Raw genomic sequence first — 27680 nt, 5'->3', positions numbered from 1 at the left:
AAATGGAATGATATTTTTCACCTGATGCATATGATTCCATGAATTTGAATTCTAATTATAGAGGACAAACTTCAGCAAAGTGAAATAATTTTGATGATCAAATAAGTTCTAATGTACTGAGAAGGCTTCTTATGGGAATGGCAATAAATGCAGTGCAATGGAAAGGAATAAATGCTTTTAAATTGCGAGAAAGCAAGTAGGATATGTGGTGAAACTTGCATTTTATCAGAGAAGACCTGGAATAAAGTTCATACATCAGTACACCAAAGTATAAGTGGTTTTAATTGAATTCTAAGCTGCAATTAGTTATTGAGAAATGAAATGTAATTGTTGCCTGAATTCTGATGAAACTTGGTGGTACATAATTGATATTGATGATCGAGCTTTTAACTTTTAGAGCAATAAAATTTAATGATGTTGGGCTTTGAATCCTAATTTTGTAAAACTATGTCACCCTTTGGCATAGTTCCTCCTAGTTGCTTCATCCATGAATATAAGGTGTGTGTTGCTATTGCTATGTTTTGTCCCAGTTGCTTGTAGGAATTAGGGAATAATAGGGTATATTAAAAAATAAATTTTGGTTGCTAAAATACAGTTATGCCTCGTTCGCCAGCATTTTGCTGAAGTTCATATGTAGGTGTCGACAACAATTTTTTGCACGTATCAACCACTACTAAGAGTGTACGAAGAGATTGTTGCCAACATTTTCCTATTTCTAAAGTTAAGAAAAATTTGCCTCAATATTCTGTGGTAAATTTTTCAAAATTGAAACACAGGATAGTGTTGACTAGGGTGAACTCTATAAGCCTCGTAAATTTTCAAGATTGTGGCATGAGTTTTGTGAAAGTAATCCATCAAATAATAGGCATAGATATACATTCATCCATTTGTGGATGAATGCATATGTAGTGGGGATTCAAATATTGTTCATAAGTCCGAGGACCACAGGTGAAATGTATTTGGAAATGGTTGAGCAAAATTTTGATATGAGTATGAGTTTATTTGAATGCTCAATTTAATGATGAAGGAGGCATGACTGTAAGCAGATGCTTATTTCACATTCTGTTTTATTAAATGTATATATTCACTTTGTGAATTCAAAATTACATTCTTTGATTGGTTGATGCCAAGAAATGGAACGAGTCCTGTATTTTTTATACAAATCCAAAACTCAAAAGGTTCTCGAAGATCTTGAATACTTCAAATCTTGTATTTTTCATATCCCTCTTAGAAATGAAATTTTAATTCAAAGAAAAAAGAAGCAATACTGAAAGAGCAGGTGCAAGCTTTAGCTAAATTTCATAGCTTCATCAGTAAGAAATGAGTTTATAGGTTCATATTTGAACATGCAATATATTTTTAAGGAGATAAATACATTCAAAGGTTCTGAGCAATGAAAACAAACTTATTTTAGCTGCCAAAATATAGAAAAACATCAAAGGAGAAGTTAACTCTGGAAAACTAGTGTGCAGACTCACTCTAGGTCTAGTCTACTCCATTTTTTATCAACTACGATTCACTAATTTACTCAATAGTCTTTCAGAGAAAGCTGTTAATGTTGGAAAGATTAAAAACTTCCTTGTGAGTTTCCTCAAATTTTTATACCTTTCATTGTCCTTCCAATATTTGTAGATGTTTGCAGATGGGGGAAGCAGTGCTTCTTTCATCAGGCATTTATTTCATCTTTCGGATATCTTTAATTGGGAGTAGTTAATCCACACACAATGGCCTCCTTGCTATTCATATGATATTTAAGTGGTCTCCTTCACTATAAAGCATCTTGCTTACATTCCTCGAGACAATGGAGTATGTGAAGCTGTGAATGCCATCTTTTGGAAAACAATGAGGTTTTGACTTAATGTTGCTGGAGAAGCTCATAAGACTTTCATGGATTTAGAGGAATGCTTAAAATGTCACACAATACGTTGTCAGGACAATAAAATTGTCTTCATTTCACTCTTATTCAGTAAAACATCCATTGCGACTAATTGAAAAATATGAGCCAAGCATGGCAAATGGTCAACGGCTCTGTGCTCTAAACCAGCAACCATAGTGTATGTGATTAAAGCTTCTATTGCTATGACTGTGTGTGAAACATCTGCAAAAGGACTCCTAAATTCCAAACTCTAATGATGATACTCAAAGTTTTCATCTAATAAATGGACTTTCAAATTGACGCAATCATCAGGACATATCAAAAATGGTAAAAAAGCATAGTTCATAGTCGTCACTTCACAGCACACAAAAGTCAAATCACAAACGATTTCACACAGAGTAATTTTCTCTTTTCTGGAACAATGTCAATGTCAGTCAGATAAATTCTCCCTATGGATCAAAGAGAATTTAAGAGGTGCAGATTTTAGGGTAATGGTTTATTTAGATCCCTTCGACCTTGAGGTCAGCCCTTTGGACCTATAAATATGGTGAAATATCTTATTATGATTGAGGAAGCGTAGAATGTAACTTTAATGCAAAGTTAGTGGCATGGCTGCCCTGCAACTTTCCCTATCACCAATTCTTGAAACTAAAACAATTTAAAGTATGGAATGGAAGTGACATCACTCCCTCAAATCTTCCCGAGCCACCTGCCAAATCCTGTTTATACGTAACCATGATTTTGATGCAGATTTGAAGGATTCAAGTCTCGAAATAAACACAAAAGATTTAAGTTTTCGTTGTCATCTTATGTTCCTTATTTCTTATACTGCCTTGCATTTCTTTTAAAGATCTGATGGAGTATGCATGTGCTCATATGGTTGATAACATAAGTGGCTAATAATGTGTGCTAGCTTAGTCATTTGACTGTGAAAGTGAATTATGGGTGTTAGGCAAGTAAAACACTTAAGTGAGCCTTCCTTACCTACAGACCTTAAGTAACCTTCAAAATATTCAATAAAATAATTTAGTTTCAACTCATGCTATATTTCGGTAATAAGTCATCATTTGGTGCGTCAATTACTTTGGCCATCTGAAGATGGCTGTGTTAGCTGAAATGCGTTGTGATGTCATTATTTGTGTACATATTTTCTGGGGAAGCCCTGCTACTTATCACTCAGCATTCAGTTTCCTTGTATTTATTCATTATTCCACCTTTTACCATGCTAACCATACATGGGGATCGGGTTGGTGTGGTGGCTTGAGTGTTGCCTTCCCACGCCGTGGGCTCAGGTTCAAATCCCAGAGGTGGCAGAGAACTTTCAGGGACCGCCCAATCCCTGCTCGAATATAACGTGGAGCATTCAAGCAGGGATCCCGAATGCCAGGGATGCCCGAAGGACAGAGTATTGCACTTGAAATGCTCATACCACCACCTGATCCCTGCTTGAATGCTCCACGCTACATTCAAGCAGGGATCAGGTAGTGGTATGAACATTTCAAGTGCAATACTCTGTCCTTCGGGCGTTAATCCATGGACCCCTTGGCTCCACCCACCCTTCCCACGTGGCGCAATTGACCTCGGCTGTCGATTGCCTTCTCCGTATACTGTGCTCTGCTTTGTAACATAAATTTGAGACTTCGGTGATAAATTTTTACTTCCCCTTGTACATTCTACTGCATTTTCTCAGATATCTGTTGACATAAATGTAATGATTGTTACTGTGCTCAGTTTGTGATTTGAGAGATCTGGTATTTTATTTTCAATGTTGTAAACATTCCAGATTCTCATTTCAGAATTATACTATTCAATTTTTCAGAATTACAGTCTACAATCAGTGGTTGATGAAACTGATTCAAATTCTCTTTCAGCTACAAAGGTAATTTTTGTGTGTTATTTTCTGTGTCAGTGTTAATTGTAGCATTGCATTCAGATCAATAATATTGTAGTTGATTTGTATAATGATTAAAATGGGACTGATGGTGATAAAAAATACAGCATTTGAAACCTGAGTACTGAAAAAAAAAATATATCTACTGAAAGGGAAAAGTCCCTTCTGTGCATAAAGTTGACAACTACATAGTTATGCATGGTGTTATTTTGAATAGGTATCCATATCTTGTGGGTGCCACTGATTGGAATTTTATTTTGCAACTTATGATGTTTGTTTCACATGCTTTGTGGCTCTCTGTCATCTCAGAAATCTAGTTTCGTCTTCATTTCTAATCTCAATTATGTAATTTCTAAAACTGGGAAGGAAAAAGTATTCATTCCTGAATGATTTTGGAAAAATTGGTGAATATATTCTATAAACAGCATCTTCAAGGCTAGGGACTTTGCCTTTGGCTTTTTTGTTGTTAGTGATAATTATAACTCATGTGGCATCATGAATAAGTTCACTATTAATTTCAGATGAAAATCTTTCAATTTAAACATCTCATTACCTTTTTTTCTCTAAAATAGAACATTCACCACCACCAAGAACTGTTCGTTTCTAATGCTGTATTTAAACATGTAACTGCATATTCACTCTTATCACCTGTCCTATTAGTTGATCCAGCAGTTGTCTCATTGCCAGCATTGAGTGAAATATTTCTTTTGACTGACTTTACTCCATTTTGGATTACTTACCGTTTGGTTTGTGATTCTTAATAAAGATGTTTCTGTGATAGGTCTGAAATATAAATTATTTTCAATGCTGCAGGCACTACATGTTCCTTCGTTCTTCTCATTGACTCCCTTCCTCTACAATTTTCTATTTCTTGCTCCCTTATAGTTCATTCCATTTTTATTTTCTGAGAACCATTATTGTATTCAGGTGTATAAGTAATTTGGGAGTGATAACTTCCTAGCATTATTTATATTGTTATTTTTTTAGACCTTGCAGGCATGGAATTCTCTACATTCCCTCATGTTTTAACGCCTTAGATTCTTTTGCGCTAGAGGATATTATATTTTTAGGAGAGACTTCTTTTGCTACTTGAATTTACTTCACAGAGTTCAAAGTAAATTTGTAGGTGTATGGCATTTATATGTTAAAATACTACTTTGAAAGATCATTTTACATTCATCTGAGTAGATTAGACTTACGGACATCATTCTTATGCTACAGCACACTCCCGAATATCCTAATGGCTAATGATGGGGAGAGACGACACGAATAATTGGAAAACACGAATAACCCAAACTTTCACTTAATGCCTTGTAATGTTCATAATTTACGTAAAGAAAACAATATATTATTATTATTGCAGTTATTCTGTTATTTTAGAGTGCTTACCGGACTCATTGAGAGCCTTCTTCGTCAGTTTGTGATCTTTTTAGCTGCGATAACATGGTTGTACTTGTATTATTAATGCTCCATGTAAGGCCTGGTTTCGATCCGTGGCTGTGTAATCACGAAAACAGAAAAGTGGATTGCGCGAATGCTTCAAAACCACTGCTCAACGTTGAAAACTACCCTGCCAGGCACCACGCCACGTAGTTGCGTCTTGCACAAGTTGCCCGGGTTGCAACTGCTGTGGGATGTGTATCTGTGATAATGGAGTGCGGTCGTGCACTGCAAGGCTTGGAAAATAGGTACACGCTGCTCCCGTGAATGCAGCTAGTGCGCAATCACTTCTGTTTTACAATGGAGATTCTAATGCAAATAATAAGCCCGGTGTATCCTAGCATTGATGGAGTCATTCCGGTGATTTTGCGTCTGATTTTATTTCTTTATAAAGATCGTGGATAATATTGAGCGAGAGTAAAAGTCATGCATGGACAATCTGCAACACAAATGTACTGCAACCTGATAATTGGGAGTGTGCTGTAGTTAAGGTAGAAATACATATGAAGTACTTAGAGGGGTCATTGCCATGCTGGCAACTCAGAAAATTAGTTCACCCTGCAGTGCCAGTGCCAAGTCTGCTGATACTAAAATTATGAATCTTTGAGAATATATTCAGTACTAGGGTACATTCTTAATATCCAGTCTTTGTTTTGCACTTCTTAATTCTCATGGAACTCAGTATTCAATGGTGGATGCCAGAGCGCCAGAACGTGCCACAAAAATACTTCAGGACTCTTAATTTCACTGTCAGGACACATATCTAGTTTCACCTTGATCTCTGATCTCAAAACATGTAATTTCTAAAATTGGGAAGGAAAAAGTAGGCATTCCTGAATGAGTGAGGGAAAAAGAGTGAATTTATTTTGTGAAATTGTTTAGGTGTGGAAAGTGAAGTTTGTAGTGGCTATGCTTTTGCTGGGCTAGAAGGAAGAGATATCTTTCAGGTTTCTACTGCATGCCCACCGAAATGCTGAAAAGCATTGGGTACTGAGTGATTCCCAGTTTCACTCGGGATCCTTGAAATGGAACTGTTGTTAACATATCATCACGTATGAGCTGAGAACCCAAAAGATAGTTTACCGTTTATAGAAATTTATCATTGGCGTGTGGGTCTAAGATAAGAATTTTTTCTAAATGTTAGAACTTCCTTCATTTGTCTTTCACTTTCTAGTATTCAGAATAGAATACTTGACACATTCTAATTCACTTAATATTCTTCAATAGAAAGTCATGGATTAATGGATGCACGTGTCAAGTATCTCATGTGATATTAAAAAGTGTAAAATTTTTAAAGTTGGTCTCTCCACCATCCGTACACTATCCCTCGTACTTTGCTGTCTGTTTATGTTTTAGGGGGTAATAAGGATATTGCAAGAAATATGAATGTTTTGCTCTGTTCCTAAAGTGATACCGAAAAAATCTTTTCTCTGCTTTGTGTAGTCACCCATTGTGTAATCTTTTATTCATATTTGTTATGGTGTTCATGTGTGGACTGTTTTAAGTTTGGTTATGAAACTTAGAGAGTTGGTGTTTACAGGAAAATGTGCCTGTGTTTACAGCATTGAACTCTTGTATTCAGTCATTATGAATTATAGTATGATACTTATGGCATTTCAAAATGTATTTACAGTTAAACCTCAGTAATTTAAGGCTTTTTTAATCCAAGTATTATTAATTCCTTTTAAGTATTAGTCTTACAAAAGTGTAAAATGTTTGTAATTTAAACCTGGCAAATTTCATTCTGCACCAATTAATGCTTGCTTAACCTTCTGAAGGATCCCATTGCCTGCTTGAATGCTCTTTGGTGGCCATACCTTCTCTTCGTCTTGATCACTATAATTTGATGTTTTGCTAGTTTGTCTTCCAATGAGTATGGATCTTGACGCAAATCCCATCAAGCCTTGTTACAGTGTACTTGAGCTATAGCAATAGGCAAAGAGAATATCCTGGTTGCTGTCAAACCTATGACCTCCGCATGGTGAAACAGTACATTAGTTTCATTGTGAATGACACTATGGTGTTTTTACTTTTTGTAGTAACCTTTAAATGTGTTCTAGAGAAGTGTATATTAGATTTATGCTAGCATTAACAACCTTGATTTCATATGTGTGTGTTAAACCTTTTCAAAATGCAGTAGCATTATGGACAAAGAAAAATAATTATTTTAGTCATTTATGTGGCATTACTGTATGTACATACCAATCCCTTTGCTCATGATAATGCATATTGTGTTTTCCACCATCCGCTGTTTTTATTGTGTTGGAAATTAGCGTTTTTTGGTTGATGTCATTTCATTATCATGAGAGTGCTTGTTACCTATTGGAGAAAATTCTGAATTCTAACTAATGCATGTGCGAACCTTGTAAGTAGTTCTTAGTGTCGTTCTTTTCTCATGGATGGAATTTTGAACAGTGTGACGAGTGCCTAAGGGGGAGTTATTTTTCTTCTTCCTTAGATTTATCCTTGTCATTAGTATTTTGGTTTAGCTGTCTGATTTACATGCTCTGATTTAAGCATTAATGAACTCTGTGTAACTAGAACAAGAGTCATAAAAACCTGGATAAATTGGCATGTATGCTTTGCATTGTGATCATGATCCCACCTTAATGTGAATGCACCATGGTGTTTTGTAAGCAGAATTTGACATTCAAGTTTATTGTGCTCAATGTGGCTTCTTTGGTGTGACATTCTTTTATGTGAATCCAGTATAATTTTCCAGTCACGGTTTATCCATGGAAAGTCTGGCTTTAGATGCTTTGTCGGAATGTGACTTAGCAAATTTTCTTCTTCTTTGAGTATAATTGAGGTTTTTCTGTAAATATGGATAAGGTTGGAATAATTCTTTGACTCATTGTGTGTTTATCAGGAACATCTTTATTTGGATTTTGAAATGAAAAACTTTGTAATTTCTCGTGTTTAATTTTATACGACCATGGTGCCACATCCTCGGAAACTGCAAAGCTGGAGAAAACAAATTTTCAAATTCACATTGTCAATAGAAGACGAATGATAGTGGCAGTAGGTTAAGTAAAAGGGAAAGGACATCATTAGGAAAACCATTCATTGTGAAAATTTAAGAAATTATCAAAGTACCCAAAGAGTGGGTACCTAACTCAACCATGCCTTGTACTTTGCAAATTTTTTAAATTGTCATTGTGAAGGGTTTTCAAAATCTTTCTCTTTTTACTTTACCTTCCATCACCATTTGTCGGTGTCTTTCCACCTCTATTGATATTGAGTATTTAACATCTTTTTCCTGCTGTACCACAAGATGTTGCACCACTGTAAAACTGTCATCTAAAATCATAGATGTGTAATTACTAAGTATTTCATTTCAACGTGAAGCAATTTCAAAAAGTTACGTGATTTGCTTTTGCCTTTCTTTGGCATTGGTAAACTGGGAGTAGTTGGGAATCACCTGGTTTTACTCTGCAAATGTAAGGTTTGGGAAATATACCGGTTATTTTCCATGCTGGCTGCCCATAGAGGCTTCTCAAAATTAAATGTTTCTGTAACCTGTGAAAGAAATAGAAAAACTACTCATTTAGACTGATAAGGTATGATTAATTATTGCTGACATATATTTTTTTCAGATCATCTCAGGGTATGAAACATTTTTGTACTCAGTGTGTTCTCAAAGCTTATTTTTGATTTTGTGTGTCCACTACTGAAAAACCAGGATTGCTTTTTGATTGTATGTTGAAAATGAAAACTGGAGATGAAATGTTTGCCATAACTGCCATGGCATGTGTTCATTTTTCCTAACATCTGGTGAATATGCTTGCTTGTTTATACGTTTGCAGCAATACCAGTATATTATACAAGGAAGAAAATCTTAACTTCTTGATGATTTTAATCCATGAATATCCATAATTTTAATCCATACTAATAATGATTGATGGACCACATGCTACACAAAAGGCATTTTGCCACTTTTATGATTGGCTCGTGTTCTTTGTTAAAAGTTGAATGGAATGCAGTTTGATTTCCTAACATCTAATAAATTTCAGCAAATTGTCACTATTTAAATGCTAACATGTGTGTTTATTCTTTATTTTAGAGGAAATGTGACATGTATTGGCCTAAGGAAGGATCTGAGACATATGGTGTCATTCAAGTCAAACTTGTGAAAGAAGATGTCTTGGCTACTTACACCGTGAGGACCTTTCAAATCCGCCATTTGAGGGTGAGCCTCTAATTTTTCCTACATTGTTTTTCCAATATTTTGGGCACTTGGTTGATTGCAGCATTGACAGGGAGTTAATATTTAAATTGTAATTACTGCCCTTAAATAACTTCAACACTTAACGTAATATTTTATTGTCAGAATAAAATTCAAAAGTGATTTTGCAAATTTTAAAAAAGGGATCTTGGTAGCCTTGGTGGGTAGAGCACTTAGATGCTTATCAAAGAGCCCCGAGTGCATCTTGGTTAAACAACTCGATGCCCCTAAACAAAAATCCTAGGTCACCTCTGACTTGCGGACACTTACGAACACATTTTCAAGGACACCTTCTCGTAATTGAGAGGTTTCACTGAGTATGGATTACTTTTTCTTTTGGATAGGGAATTGAATCTACCATGCATCGTATTGGAGTTTTGTCATTCCATTCTCTTATGAGATCAATTGTATTTACAGATCAAGAAGAAGAAGCGTGGGTTTAATGACCGATATGTGTACCAGTATCATTATACTAATTGGCCTGACCATGGAACTCCCGATCATCCCCTGCCAGTTCTTAGCTTTGTGAAGAAGTCTTCTGCCGCCAATCCTACTGATGCTGGTCCAATCATTGTGCACTGCAGGTATGTTGCCCCAGGCATATTGGCCAAGGGTTAAATGCATGTCAGAAGGTCCAGTACAAAGAACTCAATTGAGATATTTCCTTTGTCTCATTTCAGTGCTGGAGTGGGTAGGACTGGAACATATATTGTTCTGGATGCTATGCTTAAACAAATTCGAGCCAAGGGAGAGGTTAATATTTTTGGATTCCTTCGTCATATTCGCACACAGCGCAACTATCTTGTGCAGACTGAAGAGCAGTACATATTCATTCATGATGCTCTCCTGGAAGCCATTGAAAGTGGTGAGACCAATGTAAATCAAGCCTATCTTTCTCGTTACATTCACAGCCTAATGACAAGTGTTTATGAAGATGAGAAGGGAGACATCATGAAACTTTTGGACCGGCAGTTCATGGTAAACATTTTTCTAATGCTGGCATTAGCTGATAGCTTCATTTTTATCTCTGATATCTTAATGTTTTAATTTGTCTTTCAGCAAGTTTCTTTGTTTGCACCAAAAGATTTCCACATAATGTCTGCCAGGAAGCCATGTAACATCATCAAGAACCGTAGTGCTGACATCATCCCAGTTGAAGCTGCCAGGGTCCATTTGACACCTAAACCTGGTGTTGACGGCAGTGATTACATCAATGCAACTTGGCTGCAAGGTAATTCATATGTTATGTTGCTGACTTTCCTGTGCTTGTTTGTCATTTTCCCTGTATCTGCTCAATGATCCACTCAGTGCAGAGTATTTGGAAATGAAAATTTATGTGTTACATTCCACGCTGATACACTATTCCTGACCATACTTTGGGCAACATTAAAATATTGTCCTATGCTAGTTCCATAAGTAAAGCTGAAAATTCTATTAAATGTAAGTACAGACAAATGTACTGAAGCAGATATTTCTGTATGGAGATGTACTGGAGATCTCTTGATGTCACCTGTCAGCAGCTTGTGTATGCAATGGCATCATGAGGTGGTATCCATATTGAAAATCTTATTTTTACAATTCTCCATTAGTGTCAAAAAACTGCTTTTTTGATAAACAAACAGAGGAAACTCATTCATCTCCTATTCCCTTTCATGTAGAGTAACTCAATCATTGTGGTTCTGTGTCATGCTCTCAGTGATCTTCTATTGTAGTATCTATCTATTGTAGTATCTAATGCTGTAAAAGTGCACCTCTGCTCTTCATTTTCCCTCCTTTCTCTCTAGATGGTTATTCTCATTTTCTATGAGACTTGACCGCAGTATATCATTAAGTTTTGCCTTTTAAAGAATCAATTGTAATGCAGTTGTGTAATCGCAATAGAAAGTGTTTAGTTGCTGTAGTGTTTATGTTGCTAACCAATGCTATTTTTCTTTTAATTGATAATTTTTTTAATTTCATTTGCTTTTCTATGTATTTGTACTTCATTACCAATTTGATTTCCTGAAATTTAACATTAATGCATACGTAACTTGGATGATTTTTATTTGCCTTGCTAATCTGCCTTGCATTCGGTCTATTTTATTCTAAACCTTCTCTTCTTTTTGATGAGTGCCAAATGTTTTGTTTTTTGTTAATCAAGGTGATTGTTTGTGCAATATGTTGTAATACCGAGAAATGATATTAATAACGACTTCCTTTTCAGGGTTCCACAAATTGAAGGAGTTCATCATTTCTCAGCATCCCCTTGATATTACTGTATATGATTTTTGGCAGATGGTTTGGGATCAGAATGCGCAGACCATTGTCATGTTGTCTAGTCTGGATGATGAGGTAATCTTTATTATCTTTTAAATTTTGATAACCAAGTGCTACCGAGTGGGTTGTGAAATATTTTAGCTTTTATTCTGATATTGGTAGTCTCTCATTCTCTTCACCTGTCCCTTATGATGAAGTTGGTTAGTCTTCTTAATCATGTCAAAGTTTACTTGGATCCCTTATCCCTTGCGTTCCATGCATTTCTGTGTTTGCAAGGGGTGCGTCCAACAGTGCTTGCCAACATTGGTGAAGACCACTCTCCATGATGTCCTCTTTCCTTTTATTCCATGTCTTCTTTCATTTTATTTCAATTCCCAATGAGGTCTACCACTCTTCAATTAATGGTTCACAAATTTCTCTGAATGCGAATGTATGGTGCAAACCTTAATTGGCTCTCTAAATCTTCTTATTTTTTCTGCATGCTCCATGATACTTGATAAGAGTGCTGCTTATGCTTATTGATGTTATTTTTCACTCACCTGAGTGGTGGCAGCTCTAATATCTTGCTTGCCAACCAAAAGGTCATGATTTAAAATCCCATTTCCGGTTTCATTTCACTCTTAAATATGCTCAGTATACATGGTATTTATGTATTACAGGAATATGGTTGCTTCTGGCCCACTGAAGAAGGTGATATTGATTCGGACAATTTCAAAGTGAAGTTTATTGAAAAGAATGATCATATTGGTTACCAGACACGTGATTTCACTGTCCATTCACTGCAAGATGATTATGAGTTACCTGTTCGGCTTATCCAGTGCAGCAACTGGCTTGATAATTGCTCTTCAGTTGTATCAGTATTTGACACAATCAATATGGTTCAAGAGTGGCATGCAGGATTCCAGAATGGGCCAATGATTGTACTGGATAAGTAAGTTTGATCATCTACTTGTACTTTGGACTTAACTTGGTTGGCTGCTTACTATTCAGCATGGGGTAGTGATGAATGTGAGATTTGACAGATACGTGAATAAACCCGGATGATGATTATTTCTGGGAATAGATTCAGCAAGGAATCTTCGTTTATTAAATTCTTTAACTATCTTAGCTGAATTGGAGTCCTGACCTGCAATTGGGGGTAAGCGGGCACCTATCGATAGTTATGCCCTCATCAAGTTGCTACCATCTTGGAGTGGCAATATTCTCATTTAATATTAAAAATATCTCTTCTCAAAACTGTTGTGAGATCATAGTATCATATTTGTGATGTAAATTATGCAAAACTTAAGAAAAAAAAGGTCTGGAAAAATTTGAAGTCCAGGATTCTCATTTTAAATATTGCAGCCACTTGGGAGGGAGGACTTGGAGACAAAATGATTCATGCATTCGAATTTGGCTTGAAAACATTATGGCCACACCTGCACCCAATTTTTTTCACTGGGGTTGGCAATTCATATTTTTCATTGTATTCGCAAAGTAATTTGTTTTCACAGTTCCTTGTGTGGCTCCCAAAATTGGGGAATAGGCTGACAGGAAAGTGAACCAGGTTTACAGTTCATGGAGTAGATGCTTATGGTCTGATCTATATCAAGTGGAAGTTATAACCGAAGGGCATGTAACAACTGCGTAAATCACAGCTAGTCACTTATATGCTTTGTTAACTTATATAAACGAAGCTGTGGGGATATGAACAAAATGACATAATTGTTGCTTGAAGCATTTTCATTCAATTTAAGCTTTAGGTCAGTGCTTTAAGCAGTGGTGAGTAACATAATGCATTCCTACTTTCTTACAAAAATTAGAATCATCCAAGAATATAAAGCCAATTTATAAATTGTCCGTTATTTTTCATCCATGCCCTTTCTCTCTTGTTGTGGGATTGAAAATTAGCCAGTGTCTTTTTAACTGGAATTTTATTATCTTGATTTTACAAATTATCTTGATCCTGAATTTGACTTCCTTAATGGTCACCTATCTATGAAAATGGTATTAGAGGGCTAAATGGATGAGACTTTGTCATGGAATTCTAGATAAACATGGTTTTCTCCTACTCATATCATTAACACATTCCCTGCCGCTGATTTGTATACAAATCCATCCATTGCACCGAAGTGTTTTTCTTTTGTTATAATACTTGTATCCTTTCCATTTGAGTTTTCACGTGCATTCGGCTGGATGCACTATGTCAGTCACGTTATATACATTTTCACGGAATAGGCACTGAAGTAGCTATGTTGGTGCTATGAGAGAAAATAAAGTGACTCACTCTTCGGTCATAATGACTGAAACGGCGTGAAGATGAAGTACATGTTTCTGTCATTATGACCAAAGTGGCAGTGAACTTGTTAAACACTGTCCCATTTGTTCCCTAATCCATATGAAAATAGCCTTGCTGTTCAATTTATGGGTCTTAGGGTCTTACTTTACATGCTCTTTAAAGAGTGTAGCATGTAGGCATCATGTATATTTTGATTGAACATGTTGTTAAGTTCATTGTTTTGCTCAATTCATATAATTTCTGACTGTAATATTTTTTTCTTACCTGTGACAAGTCTTATATGCTGGTCATTTTGTCCACAGCTATGGTGGGACGGAAGCTGCAACTTTCTGCTGTTTGACTACTTTAATGAAGCAGTTGGAGTTTGAGAAACATGTGGATGTGTATATGTATGCTAAACTGTACCACAACAGACGCCCAGGAATCTGGAGAAGTCAGGTAAATTATGTTTTGCATAAAACTTGTTTTTTACATGTATATTCTCTAATTTTAATCATTTAGTAGCCACTTTCCTCCTACCATTTCTGAAAAATGTGAGAATGCTTCTTTATCACTAATTTTTAATTCAAAACTCAAATTATTTCCTTGTTTGAGGCACTTTTCTCATAGCATTTCTAAAAAATATGAAAATACTTCTATATCACTAATTTTTATTAAAAACTTATTTTATTTTCTTGTTGTTTTAAGCTTTAGCCTACAAATTTAAGTGTCCAAAAGTCGCCCTTCAATGCCAGGCTTAATTCCAATCCTTTAAATCTCTCATGCTTGTATGGGCATGGCAGTTTCTAAGCGAAGCTTTTTTCTCATGCAGGAATAGGCACACCAAGTCTTTGAGGGTTAAAAGTTTTTGTTATCTGATGTGATTTTCAGCAGTTCATTGTTTTTTCTCTCGTGATTACCAGTCTGTGTATCTTATGGTTAAAGTTTCTGAGGGCGTTTTTGAAAACCCCTTTGGCTAATGTATTGGAAAAAATATTTAGGTTAAACTGACCTTGGAATGGATGGTAGAAAGAATCTTGGGTAAATTGCACAAAAATATTGGGCCTCCTCTTTTGAAAAGGGAAAGTAGCCGACTGGATAAATAATGGGCTAACAATGGACTGCCCGTAGAGAGTAGTGTTGAAAGTGGCATAAGCCATCGATGAAAAATATTCCCAAAAAACCACCATAGTAGCAGCCATCAGATAATAACTTGTATCTTTAGTCTTCACGTAATCATCGAAGTCAGGTTCAATAAGTGAAAAATAGGTTAGTTGCAGGTTATTAAAGCATGCCTTAGCTCCAATGGATTGAATCCCCAGTTGATTCAATCGACTCTCGTGAATGTTTTCTTGTTGATGAGCATAAATTCAATCATTTGGATAATCATTTGCGTAAACTGTCATGAAAAAACATTTAATCAAGCAAAAAATTTTATGTGGGAAAAGTTTTTACAGCAATAAATGCGGAAAAATGCAGAATCCAGAAATGCTAAATTAGGATAATTTTTACAGAGTTCTAATGTGGAATGAATCGGCTCAGCTCCCTTCCTCTATTGTGAACAATCAATCTCATGCCCAATATCAGTTCAAATATTGACCCATGTCTTAGCGGGGAAAAACAGTATCGTATTGATAGTAATAAGACAGTGTAGATTAACTCGAATTACAGTAGACTCTTGTTATTATGAACAACGTTATTACAAAGTTCTCATCATTACAAAATTACGAACCTCAGTCCCGGTCTGGGCAGTTACAAAATGAACTCTATTACGAAGTTCAACAAATAAGCAACAGCATATAGGTGGATATGCAGTTATGCTAAGTTTTAATAATTGCACCAAGTTCTTCTCATTACTGCACCCAAGAGCGTCAATTATGTTTCTTTTTTCAGTGTACACGTACAGTAAATAATAAGCTTCATTCCTGTGGAATCATGGTGACCCACTCATTACCGCTCGTAAATTGGACAAACAGTTAGTCCTCTTCCTAAGCACATTCGATTTACGAACTTTCAGATGTGTGACCATTCAAAAATTTCGAATTCGGCACCTTTCAATTTGGCCGATGCAATGCAGTGTGGCGTAGAGGAACTCGCCCTTTGGGCATAATCTGAACAAAGTATCATTGAATCTGGTGTGAAGTTAGGAACTGTTCAACGTTTTGCTCGTTCATCCTTACCACAGAGAGTGATTTTTTCGGCTCTGGCTGCGCCGCATGCCCAGCTAGATCAGTTTGTCCCAATCGTGAGTTAGTGTTGCATTCTGCAGGATACCTTGCATGCAGTCCGGCGGGCGACAGTTGTCTGGTGACAGCACCAACGGAGGGGCGGAAAACCCTGTGCCAGCATGGTTTGCAGCCAATCGCTATCCCCCAAACGCACCTCAAACCCTCGCCTAGCCCTTTCACTGCTGTGAACGTACCTGGTATGTTTTCGGAGATTGAGCAGCAGCGAAAGGGCTAGTCATACAGCGTGGTCACATGCATATGAAGCACTGAAACAAGCCTCAGCCACCAAAACAATCCCTTTCTTCAAATCACCAAAACGAGGGATTCTTCCTTTGAGTCCTTCATGCTTGTCGTCCCTTCCGGCTCCTTTCTTCACGGAACCCTTTTGTTTACAAGTGACGTTGGTGTCTTGCTTTCTTACCTGGCAACCCTGCACCCTACCCTGTACTAGACCATTCTGCCTGTCATTGGACAACTCTCGATGGCCAGACTGTAGGTTTATCAACTTACGAACAAGGTCTTGGAGCACATCTAGTTCGTATATCGAGGACTTCAGAAACCCTCAATTGCATTATGTTGCATTTTTGTATTGAGAAATTGAAACAAAGTTTCTTGTTTTTATATATTTGTGCGTGATTTAATCACATATATTATATACTGTTTTTTTCAACGATTCCTAAAAAACCTTCGTACGAAATTCATCATTACGAACCCCTGGTTTTTCGGTCCCGTGAACTTCGTAATGACAAGAGTTTACTGTAATAGCAATCGTAAAAAGTGAAGGTAGTGAGAGAAACGTATGCATAACTTTTCTATCATTTAATTGCCAGTATGAAATTAACTGCATTTAATTGGCTGCTGATTTCAGAATTAACTTAAAAGGAAAGCCTTGAGGTTGTGTGTTGAAAATTACAGTAAAATGGGTTAAAATATGTTTACCAATAGTAAGCTGATCCCATATGTACATGTACCATAAGGTTATGCAGTCATGCTTGAAATTACTATTCAGTAAAAGAATTTGTTTGATAGCTTCACTTCCTTATTCAGTTCTTCCTTATTCTTATTTCCTCTTATAATTTTAGAATAAAAAATTACTCCCAGTGCCCACCTACTTTTCATGAGCTGGTGACGACATTATAGTTTAAGCTCCTTATCTTGTTCAGAGAGAACCACACAATATAGGAAGGAATGGCTCTCAATAATGTGAAGAACACTTGACCACACAAGGTGCTTTCCCAACGTTGAGGAGTAGCTTAGCCTTAGTGACCCACTCAGCTGGACTCGTGATGTCATTAAATTAATGATGATGATTAATGATGTCATAAGTTAATGATATCACGATTCTCACCATCAATTTTTCACCTTGAATAGCTCAAGAAATAGAACACGGTTTGAAAATCAGAAAAGTATGGCCTCTCTATAGTTGAAGCTCTGTTGCAACTGACGTTTTAAAAAATTGTGGAACCAGCCCCTTGCTATTGTGTTTATAGCCATCTTGTATAGTTGGTTTATACCTAGAACCGGGCCCGATTCCACTGTAAACCTCTGACTTTCACTGAACTCAATGCAGGCAGTGTGAAAAACTTTTAAAAGACCATCTTTTTAGTGGTGTGAGAGACGTGGATTTTTTAATAATGGATTATTTATAGTGTCTTGTTTTTTGGACAAAACATTAAACTGATATATGATTTGATTACAGGATGACTATTTATACCTCTACCGTGCCATGGAAGCTTTAATCGGAACAATGGGAAATCAAGTTGCTGCCCCTACTTTGGCCCCAGATATATATCTGACCATTAATGGACATGTCAATGGCTATGTTAACAATGGAAATGGACATGTTAATAGTGGAAATGGAATAACTCGTTTGTCCCCTGAAGGAATGGAGCCATCCCAGAAAATCAAAGATTCCATTGCATGAAGAAATCACTTTATGAAATGATAATTGATTTACATGCAAGGATACATATGTTTCTTGATATGATATTCAGATTTCACATTCCACCATTGACCTAAGCAGTCTGAAGATTTGAAGACATATGTTTTACTTTAACAGTTGAAAAATTCCAGTATTGATAATTAATAGTTGACAAGCTAAGCATGTGAAGACATATTTTTCAAACTAATGAATACAGAATTGCCACATTGACTGATCAGTAACAAATTGAGTATGAAAAGACATATTTTTCACCGTAATAGAAGTAAATTGTCATGTTGATAATTGATCAAGAGTAAAATGAAGATATTATGAATGTATTTTTCACAAATGACATACAGAATTGCCATAATGATTACTGATCATAGAAAAGTTGGTGACGAGATGCTGTATTTTTCCCATTAATTGATTCAGAGTTACTGTATTGGTAACTAACTATTGACTAACTGAAGATGAAATATGTATTTTTCACGTTCATAGATCCTGAACTCAAATGTTGATTCATTGAGATTGATCATTGGAAAATGGGAGGAGGAGAGGGGGAGGGGTGTATTGTTTCTTGCTAAAAGACACAAACATGTGGTTTGCAATTTTTATAAACTGGGTGTGCTCAGCCCTGTTCTTTTGCAGGCTGTAAATGATGAACTTTCCTTTCCTGTACTCTAGAACTTTGTATTTTCAGAAGACTTGTTCCATTCCCTCATTGCCAAGATCGAAAAGAGTGAGCGCAGGTGCAGTGTTATGTGATTTATCTACTAGGAAGGAGCATAATTAATGAGAGATTTTTCTTCAATTTAATTAATGTGGTGTACATGGATGTGCTGTTGTATACCGCTTTCATGACCAAGTGAAGAAGACTTCGGTTACTGATGCATTTTGATTCTGTGCCAAGATGAAGTTGAGCACACATTTTTTAGTCTTTCATTAACAGAATGTGTGATTACGTATTATATACTGTGCAGCTATATTTAGCTAAACTTGCCGGTATGGTTTGTAATGAATTCTTGCAATCACCGGCCTACTTGATCCAAGTGGTGTTTCTTCCCCCTGTAAAATTTAGTGTGATGGTGTTTTAGACTTGGGGAACAATATAGAGGGCACCAGTATTGTTGTGCATGTTCTATTTGTGTTTAACAATAGTCAATTAGGTGTTGTCACCTACTTCCTTGTTTCTTAGTCATTTTTCCCCAGTTGAAAATTCATACCATGGTAGATCTAGTCACAGCCGGAGTTGTGGCGGAAGGAAATGTCTTATTCCTTAGTTTGGAGCAGCTGTGTGTCTAAGACATTGCTGTATGTTGCTCTTGCCAAATGTTTTACAAATAAATTAAGTTACATGTGCTGTAAGCAAAATTAATGTGTAGTCTTTCCATAGATTTGTGTTAATTGATGTATTTATGTTTCTTGGTATTTCTTTCCACTATGACTGAAATGTAACAGTGTTGAGAAAATAGTCACAATGTTATAATACTCTGTGTTATACCAATAAGTTGTTTCAGATTTCCATCTTTTATACTATGTATTTTAATGATTTGAAATGAGAATTTGGAATCCTATTTGAATATAAGCTTTTGGATGTTTCTATTTGCAGATCCAAAATATGCATTTAATCAAATTCATTATTTGCTGTCATTCGCTCATATGCATGTGCTGAAGATTCCATGTTTGTTTAGTGTATTCAGATGTGCATATTTTAAAATGGTGTATGCTCTGATTTTATAATTGTTGATGCAATAGATTATAATCATGACTGAAATAAATGGATTAGAATTCACTGTTTCAAGAATCATAGTTACAATGAAATAATATGTGTATATGTATTTCAGTGTATGTTTTACTTTATGTGCATAAACCCATCATCTTCTATTCCATTTAAAGAGTACAAATGTGATCTGTATGCAAAACTCAATTTATTACTGTATTCAGTGTGATTTTTCTCTTATTTTCAAGAATCTGGTTTCTTTCCTGATGCCGGAAGAACTTGTCTTTGACATCACCGATTTTTTTGATCAGATTTCTCGCATTTTAAATTTTTACTCGAAATCTTTCTAAGCAACAGACCATTGATTTATAATTTTTGTTTAAATGATAACATTATTTTTATTATTTGGTTGTACATAGGTATTTGTAAATAATATATGGATGCGTGTGTTGTTGCTTTTGCTACTTCTAACGTCCAGGTGTTCCCAGATGATGTGGTAGCCAAAGGAACTTTTATTTATCAAGTCATAAAAGGATGTCCTGAGTTTTGCGATTCATGGTTAACTTCTATTTAACATCAAGTGTTGAAATGAGCTATGATAATGAGCTTTGTTTGTGGCCATGTGTGTTCTGTTGTCATAGCACCTGCAGATACATGATATTTTTTCAATTTCTGTATTTTTTTGACCTGAGTGACTGTTTGATCCAAGCTCTAATTTTTTTAAGAATTTGTTTTGGTGCAGATGAGTCATGTTATTTTTATATACCCAAATTGACTTTTATACCAGTGTTAGTACCAGCCAAATGGCAAGTTTATGTAGCTTATGGACATAGTTTATAGTTAGTGTGAGCATTAACTGGCTATTTTCAAGGCATCCCCTATTCTCTTCTTCAAGTGTTATGGGTGGATATTTCGGCTGATTTTTCACGGAGAAAAGTTACATTTTTGGTAATGGCCAAGCTTTATAAATATTTAACATCATTCATTTATTGGCTTCCAGTATTGAGGAAACTTCATGAGAAGGATTAAAACAAGGTGCGAAACAAATGTCCATAAGCAACCCTTGGATTTCACTTATCCTCTCACTATATTCTATCATCTGTCAATCATAAAATTACTTTTCCTGGAAGTAAATGTTATTGTGAAAAAAACTAAGTGTGCTGGTTTGTCTTCATATGAAAAAAATGTATGTTTTAAGGTGTTAAACGTATATTTGTTCCAAATTTAATTGATATTATTTCAGTTTTATTGGAGACATCCTAGTGTAGACTCCTTGATGCGTTTATGTTTTAAGCATTGTAACCAGCTTCACCTATTTTGTAAAACTGTATATTTCTGTTTCTCAATTAAAGCTTGCAATGGAGAGTATTTAATGTTGTTCTTGATTTCATTTGAGGTGTTGACGTGATTTGTTCTCCAGATAACAACTCCGATTTGAACAAGAACATTAATTCATACCGTCATTTGGCATATATTTGTTCTCTAAATAAAATCTCTTATCTATAGAAGATATTTAATATCCATACCATCAAAATGAATTTTTTTATCATCTGTCAAAGCTGTGATCTACTTTTCAAACCTATGCTATCAAATTTAAATTTTTTTCCTCATAAAAACTAGGATTTGCATAAGAATTTTTCTGCAACATGCTTATGGGCGTTTACCTCCACATAACAACTGTTGTCGGTACAAGAATTTTCCGATTCCATATCATCATTTTTTGTTCTCAAAATAAAAACTGATTGTAAAAGATATTTCACATCCATACCATCATTTTAAATGTTTTGTTCAGTACTAAAAAAATGAGATTTTTACAAAAAAATTTTTTTTGTAACATCATTTTGCATCATAAGTGCTATACAGAGAACTATGATTGAAAAGAAATTTCATTTCAATTAATTCAATTCCCATTAATCATTTTTTTCCATTAAATATAAAAAAATTTTATTCCTATATTAAAACCACTTTTCTTACCAGAATATTCATTTTCATATCAAGATTTTGCAATTTTTTCTTTACCACATAAAAACCGTGATTTATAGAAGATTACCCATTCTCATAGGTTCATTTAGCATATTTTTGTTCTCTATAAAAAAACTGTCATCAGTAAAAATAATTCCATTTTCGAATCATCGTTTTGCCTTTTTTGATCTCCACATCTCCTCTACTTTCATCTGTGCAAGGATTATCAATTCTGTGCCATCAATTTGTATTTTTTCAGTAATTCACATACAAAACTAATATATACAAGAATGTACGAATCGGTACCATCATTTTGTATTTGTTTTCGCTTTCGTTAAATCATTTTGTACTCAATTGTTTAGCATAAAAACTTAAATTTGTATAAGAATTCTCAATTCTGTGCCATCAATTTGCATCTTATGTTCTCCTGACAAAAACTATTATCTATGCAAGAATATTTATTTTCCTACACATCATGTTGGTTATTTTCATAAAAAATTTGGTCCGTAATTGAATTTTATTGCTATAAACAGGATTTCAGTACCAGGTAAGAAAAATGCGAAATAACACAGCAAAATTCATTTTTCTTGCTACAAACAGGATTTCAGTGCGATGCAAGAAAAATGCAGAAAGACACTCCAGAATTGAATTTTATTGCTACAAACATGATTTCCGTCCCAGGTAAGAAAAATGCGAAATGACACTCCAGGTTTGAATTTTATTGTTATAAACACAATTCCAGTCCCAGGGAAGAAAAATGCGAAATTACACTCCAGATTCGAATTTTATTGCTAGAAAAAGGATTTCAGTGCGAGGCAAGAAAAATGCGAAATGACACTCAAAAATTGAATTTTATTGCTACAAACACGATTTCAGAGCGAGGTAAGAAAAATGCTAAATGACACTCCAGGATTGAACTTTATTGCTAGAAACAGGATTGCAGTGCGATGTAAGAAAAATGCAAAATGACACTCCAGTATTGAATTTAATTGCTATAAACAAGACTTCAGTCGGAGATTAGAAAAATGCGAATTAACACTGCAAAATTAATTTTTATTGCTAGGAACAGGATTTGAGTGCGATGTAAGAAAAATGCGAAATGACACTCGAGAATTGAATTTTATTGCTACAAACACGATTTCAGAGCGAGGTAAGAAATATGCAAAATGACACTCCAGGATGGAATTTTATTGCTATAAACAAGACTTCAGTACGAGACAAGAAAAATGCGAAATAACACTGCAAAATTAATTTTTATTGCTAGAAACAGGATTTCAGTGCGATGCAGGAAAAATGCGAAATAAACCTCCAAAATTGAATTTTATTGCTATAAACACGATTTCCGTCGGAGGTAAAAAAAAATGCGAAATGACACTCAAGAATTAAATTTTATGGCTAGATATAGGATTTCAGAGGGAGGTAAGAAAAATGCGAAATGACACTCCAGAATTGAATTTTATTGCTATAAATACGATTTCCGTACAAGGTAAGAAAAATACGAATTGACATTTCAGAATTTAATTTTATTGCAAGAAACTATTTCCGTCCGAGGTAAGAAAAATGCGAAATGACATTGCAGAATTGAATTTAAATATATTACAAACACGATTCCCGTCCGAGGTAAGAAAAATACGAAATGACACTCCAGGATTGCATTTTATTGCCATAAAAAGGATTTATGTGCGATGCAAGAAAAAGGCAAAACTCCAGCATTGAATTTAACTGCTAGAAACACGATTTCAGAGCGGGGTAGGAAATATGCGAAATGACACTCCAGAATTGAATTTAATTGCCATAAACAAGACTTCAGTCGGAGATTAGAAAAATGCGAATTAACACTGCAAAATTAATTTTTATTGCTAGGAACAGGATTTGAGTGCGATGTAAAAAAAATGCGAAATGACACTCGAGAATTGAATTTTATTGCTACAAACACGATTTCAGAGCGAGGTAAGAAATATGCAAAATGACACTCCAGAATGGAATTTTATTGCTAGATACAGGATTTCACTGCTATGTAAGAAAAATGCGAAATGACACTCCACAATTGAATTTTATTGCTAGAAACACGATTTTAGTACCACCTTAGAAAAATGAGAAATGACACTCCAGAATTGAATTTCATCGCTAGAGACACGATATCTTTCCAAGGAAAAAGAAAAGCAATATGGAACTGCAGAATTGAATATTATTGCTATAAACACGATATCTTTCCGATGTAAGAAAAATTCGAAATGACACTCTATAATTAAATTTGATAGCTAGAAACACGATTTCCGTCTCCAGCTTATTTTGTTTAAATTTATTGCTAAAAACTCGATTTCAGAACAAGGTAAGACGAATACAAATTTACACTGCAGAATTCAATTTTATTGCTAAATACACGATTTCAGGGCGGGGTAAGAAGAATGGGAACTGACAATCCTGAGTTGAATTTTATGGCTATAAACACGATTTCCGTAAGAAGTAAGAAAAATGTGAAATGACACTCCAGAAATGATGTAAAGACGATTCGAGTGCGAGGTAAAAAATATTCTAAAGGGCACTCTAAAATAGATTTTTATGGCTAGGATCACGATTTCTGCCCTAGGCAAGAAAATTGTGAAATAACACCCCAAAATTGATTTTTATTTCCATAAAAAGGTATTGCATCTTAAGTAAGAAAAATGCGAAATAACACTCCAGAATGGAATTTTATTGCTAGAAAAAGGATTTAAAGTCGATGTAAGAAAAATGCAAAATACACTCCAGAATAGAATTTTATTGCTATAAACACGATTTCAGTACGAGGTAAGAAAAATGCAAAATAAAACTCCTGAATTGAACTTTATTGCTATAAATACGATTCCCGTCCGAGGTAAGAAAAATGCGAAATGAAACCCCAGAATTGAATTATATTGCTATAAAATGGTTTTCCGTACGAGGTAAGAAAAATGCGAAATAAAACTCCTGAATTGAATTTTATTGCTATATACACGATTTCTTTCCAAGGTAAGAAAAATTAGAAATGACACTCTATAATTGATTTGATATCTATACACACGATTACCGTCCGAGTTATGCAAAATCCGATATGAAACTCCAGTATTGAAATTTATTGCTTGAAACTCGATTTCAGAGCAAGGTAAGACAAATACAAATTTACACTCTAGAATTGAATTTTATTGCTATGTACACGGTTTCAGTTTGAGGTAAGAAAAATTCAAAATACACTCCAGAATAGAATTTTATTGCTATAAACACGATTTCAGTGCGAGGTAAGAAAAACCAAATGACACTCCTGAATTAAATTTTATTGCTATAAACACGATTTCAGAGCTAGGTAAGAAAAATGCGAAATGACACTCCTGAATTGAATTTAAATATTACAAACACGATTTCCGTCCGAGGTAAGAAAAATGCGAAATGACACTCCAGAATTCAATTTTATTGAAAATACACGATTTTAATGCGAGGTAAGAACAATGCGAAATGCCAATCCTGAATTGATTTTTATTGCTATAAACACGATTTCCGTATGAAGTAAGAAAAATGTGAAATGAAACTCCAGAAATGATTTTTTTTACCGTAAAGACGATTCGAGTGCGAATTAAGAGATATTCTAAAGGACACACTAAAATACATTCTTATTGCTAGGATCACGATTTCTGACCTAGTCAAGAAAATTGTGAAATTACACTCTAAAATTGATTGTTATTGCTATAAAAACAATTTCTTTCTTAAGTAAGAAAAATGCGAAATGACACTCCAGAATGGAATTTTATTGCTAGAATAAGGGTTAATGTGCGATGTAAGAAAAATAAAAATACACTCCAGGATAGAATCTTATTGCTATAAACGAGATTTCAGTACGAGGTAATAAAAATGCGAAATGACACTAAATAATTGAATTTTATTACTATAAACACGATTTCATAGGTGGGTTAAAAAAATGCGAAATGACACGATACATATTGCTATAAATACGATTTCAGAGGGAGGTAAGAAAAACCCGAAAAGACACTCCATAATTGATTTTATTGCTAGATACATGATTTCAGTGCAATGTATGAAAAATGCGAAATGATACTCAAGAATTGAATTTTATTGCTATAAATACGATTTCAGAGCGAGGTAAGAAAAATGCAAAATGACACTCCAGAATTTAATTATATTTCTATAAACACGATTTCATTGCGAGGTAAGAAAAATGCGAAATGAAACTCAAGAATTGAATTTAATTGCTATAAACACGATTTCATTGCGTGGCAAGAAAAATGCGAAATGAAACTCCAGAATTGAAATTGATTGCTATAAAATCGATTTCCGTACATGGTAAGAAAAATACGAAATGACATTTCAGAATTGAATTTTATTGCTGTAATCACAATTTCAGAGCGAGGTAAGAAAAATGCGAAATGCCAATCCTGAATTGAATTTCATTGGTATAAACACGATTTCAGTACGAAGTAAGAAAAATGCGGAATGACACTCCAGAATTGTAATATATATCTAGAAACAGGATATATTTGCGGTGTAAGTAAATTGCGAAATTACACTCCAGAATTGAATTTTTGTCCTATAAACACTATTTCAGTACAAGGCAAAAAAAATGCGATATTGAACTCCAGATTCGAATTTTAATTCTAGAAACACGATTTTAGTACGACCTTAGAAAATTGAGAAATGACACTCCAGAATTGACTTTTATTGCTAGTTACACGATTTCAGTGCGATGTAAGAAAAATGCGAAATGAAATTCAACACTTGAATTATATTGCTAGAAACAGGATTTATGTGCGATGTAAGAAAAATGCGAAATGACACTCCAGAATTGAATTTCTTTCCTATAAACACCATTACAGTACAAGGTAAGAAAAATGCGATATGGAACTACAGAATTGAATTTTACTGCTAGAAACATGATTTCAGAGCGAGGGAAGAAATATGCGTAATGACACTCCGGAATTGAATTTTTTTGCTATAAACACGATTTTCGAGCGGGGTAAGAAAAGTGCGAAATGACACTTAAGAACTAAATTCTATTGCTCTAAATACGATTTCAGAGCGAGGAAAGGAAAATGCGAAATGACACTCCAGAATGGAATTTTATTGCTGGAAACAGGATTTATGTGCGATGTTAAAAAAATGCAAAATGACACTCCAGAATAGAATTTTATTGCTAGAAACCCGATTATAGCACGACGCACAGTGGGCTAGAATAGAAAAAAGCTGGCCATAAGTCGCTAGAGTCTAAGATATTAGTAAATTAACGAAACATTTTACAAATTGTGTATTGTAAATGTGCAATTTAACATATTTAGGATTATGTAGGCCAAAATGTTGTTTAGAAGGGCGATAACAATTAAAATAGACTAATGTGACGCGGTAAGCAAACTAAACACGGGCGCGCCTACCTTCTGCTCAGGAAATATCAAGGGTAAAATAGAATTTTTTCTACTGCTAACAACGTTAAAGCTATCAAATAGTTTTGCATAAGGTAAATTTTGAGTCAAGAAGTCAACTTTTCTGGTATGTTTTACCCGATTTTTTCTAATCTTCTAAAGTTTTAATCCTTGTGTCGGGCTTCCAATGCCTCTTCGGAAAGCTGCCCAATAGGAAGAATGTCATATTTCACGATTCCCGCTCCATGTATAAAAACTTTGTGAATAGTTCCCTCTCTATTTGCCAAGACGACACTATGTAAATCTTGACTAGTCACTGTCGTTGTATCCATAACTGAGCAACTACTCTGTGGACGTCCTTCGGCAATTCGACAAGGAATACTGAAAGGAAACTCACTCGGCTAGAAATGAGCGAGCCAATCGCTTAGACGGCTTATTTTGGGAAAATTAAATTTCTAGATTGGAAAAATTTGCACGTGTTCAAAGTAAAAGAACAAATCTGGGGACACAAGTGGGCAAC

At 35.0% G+C, this 27680-nt stretch overlaps 1 protein-coding gene across 1 annotated transcript in view; it reads left to right on the top strand.

Annotated features, from left to right (window-relative positions):
- Positions 1-21182, top strand: part of LOC124171843 (tyrosine-protein phosphatase 99A) — a 1017936-nt gene extending 996754 nt beyond the window's left edge. The window contains exons 12-19 of the mRNA XM_046551201.1: positions 9271-9396; positions 9850-10016; positions 10113-10410; positions 10492-10663; positions 11636-11763; positions 12348-12619; positions 14269-14404; positions 17873-21182. Coding sequence (XP_046407157.1) covers positions 9271-9396; positions 9850-10016; positions 10113-10410; positions 10492-10663; positions 11636-11763; positions 12348-12619; positions 14269-14404; positions 17873-18097 — 1524 coding nt within the window. The 3' untranslated portion in view covers positions 18098-21182. The remainder of the gene's footprint in view (positions 1-9270; positions 9397-9849; positions 10017-10112; positions 10411-10491; positions 10664-11635; positions 11764-12347; positions 12620-14268; positions 14405-17872) is intronic.
- The last annotated feature ends 6498 nt before the right edge of the window (positions 21183-27680 follow it).

This window comes from Ischnura elegans, chromosome X (assembly GCF_921293095.1).
Source record: "Ischnura elegans chromosome X, ioIscEleg1.1, whole genome shotgun sequence".
Classification (NCBI taxonomy): domain Eukaryota; kingdom Metazoa; phylum Arthropoda; class Insecta; order Odonata; family Coenagrionidae; genus Ischnura; species Ischnura elegans.
Note: the sequence above shows the minus strand (reverse complement) of the source record. Positions and strands in the feature narration are given on the sequence as shown.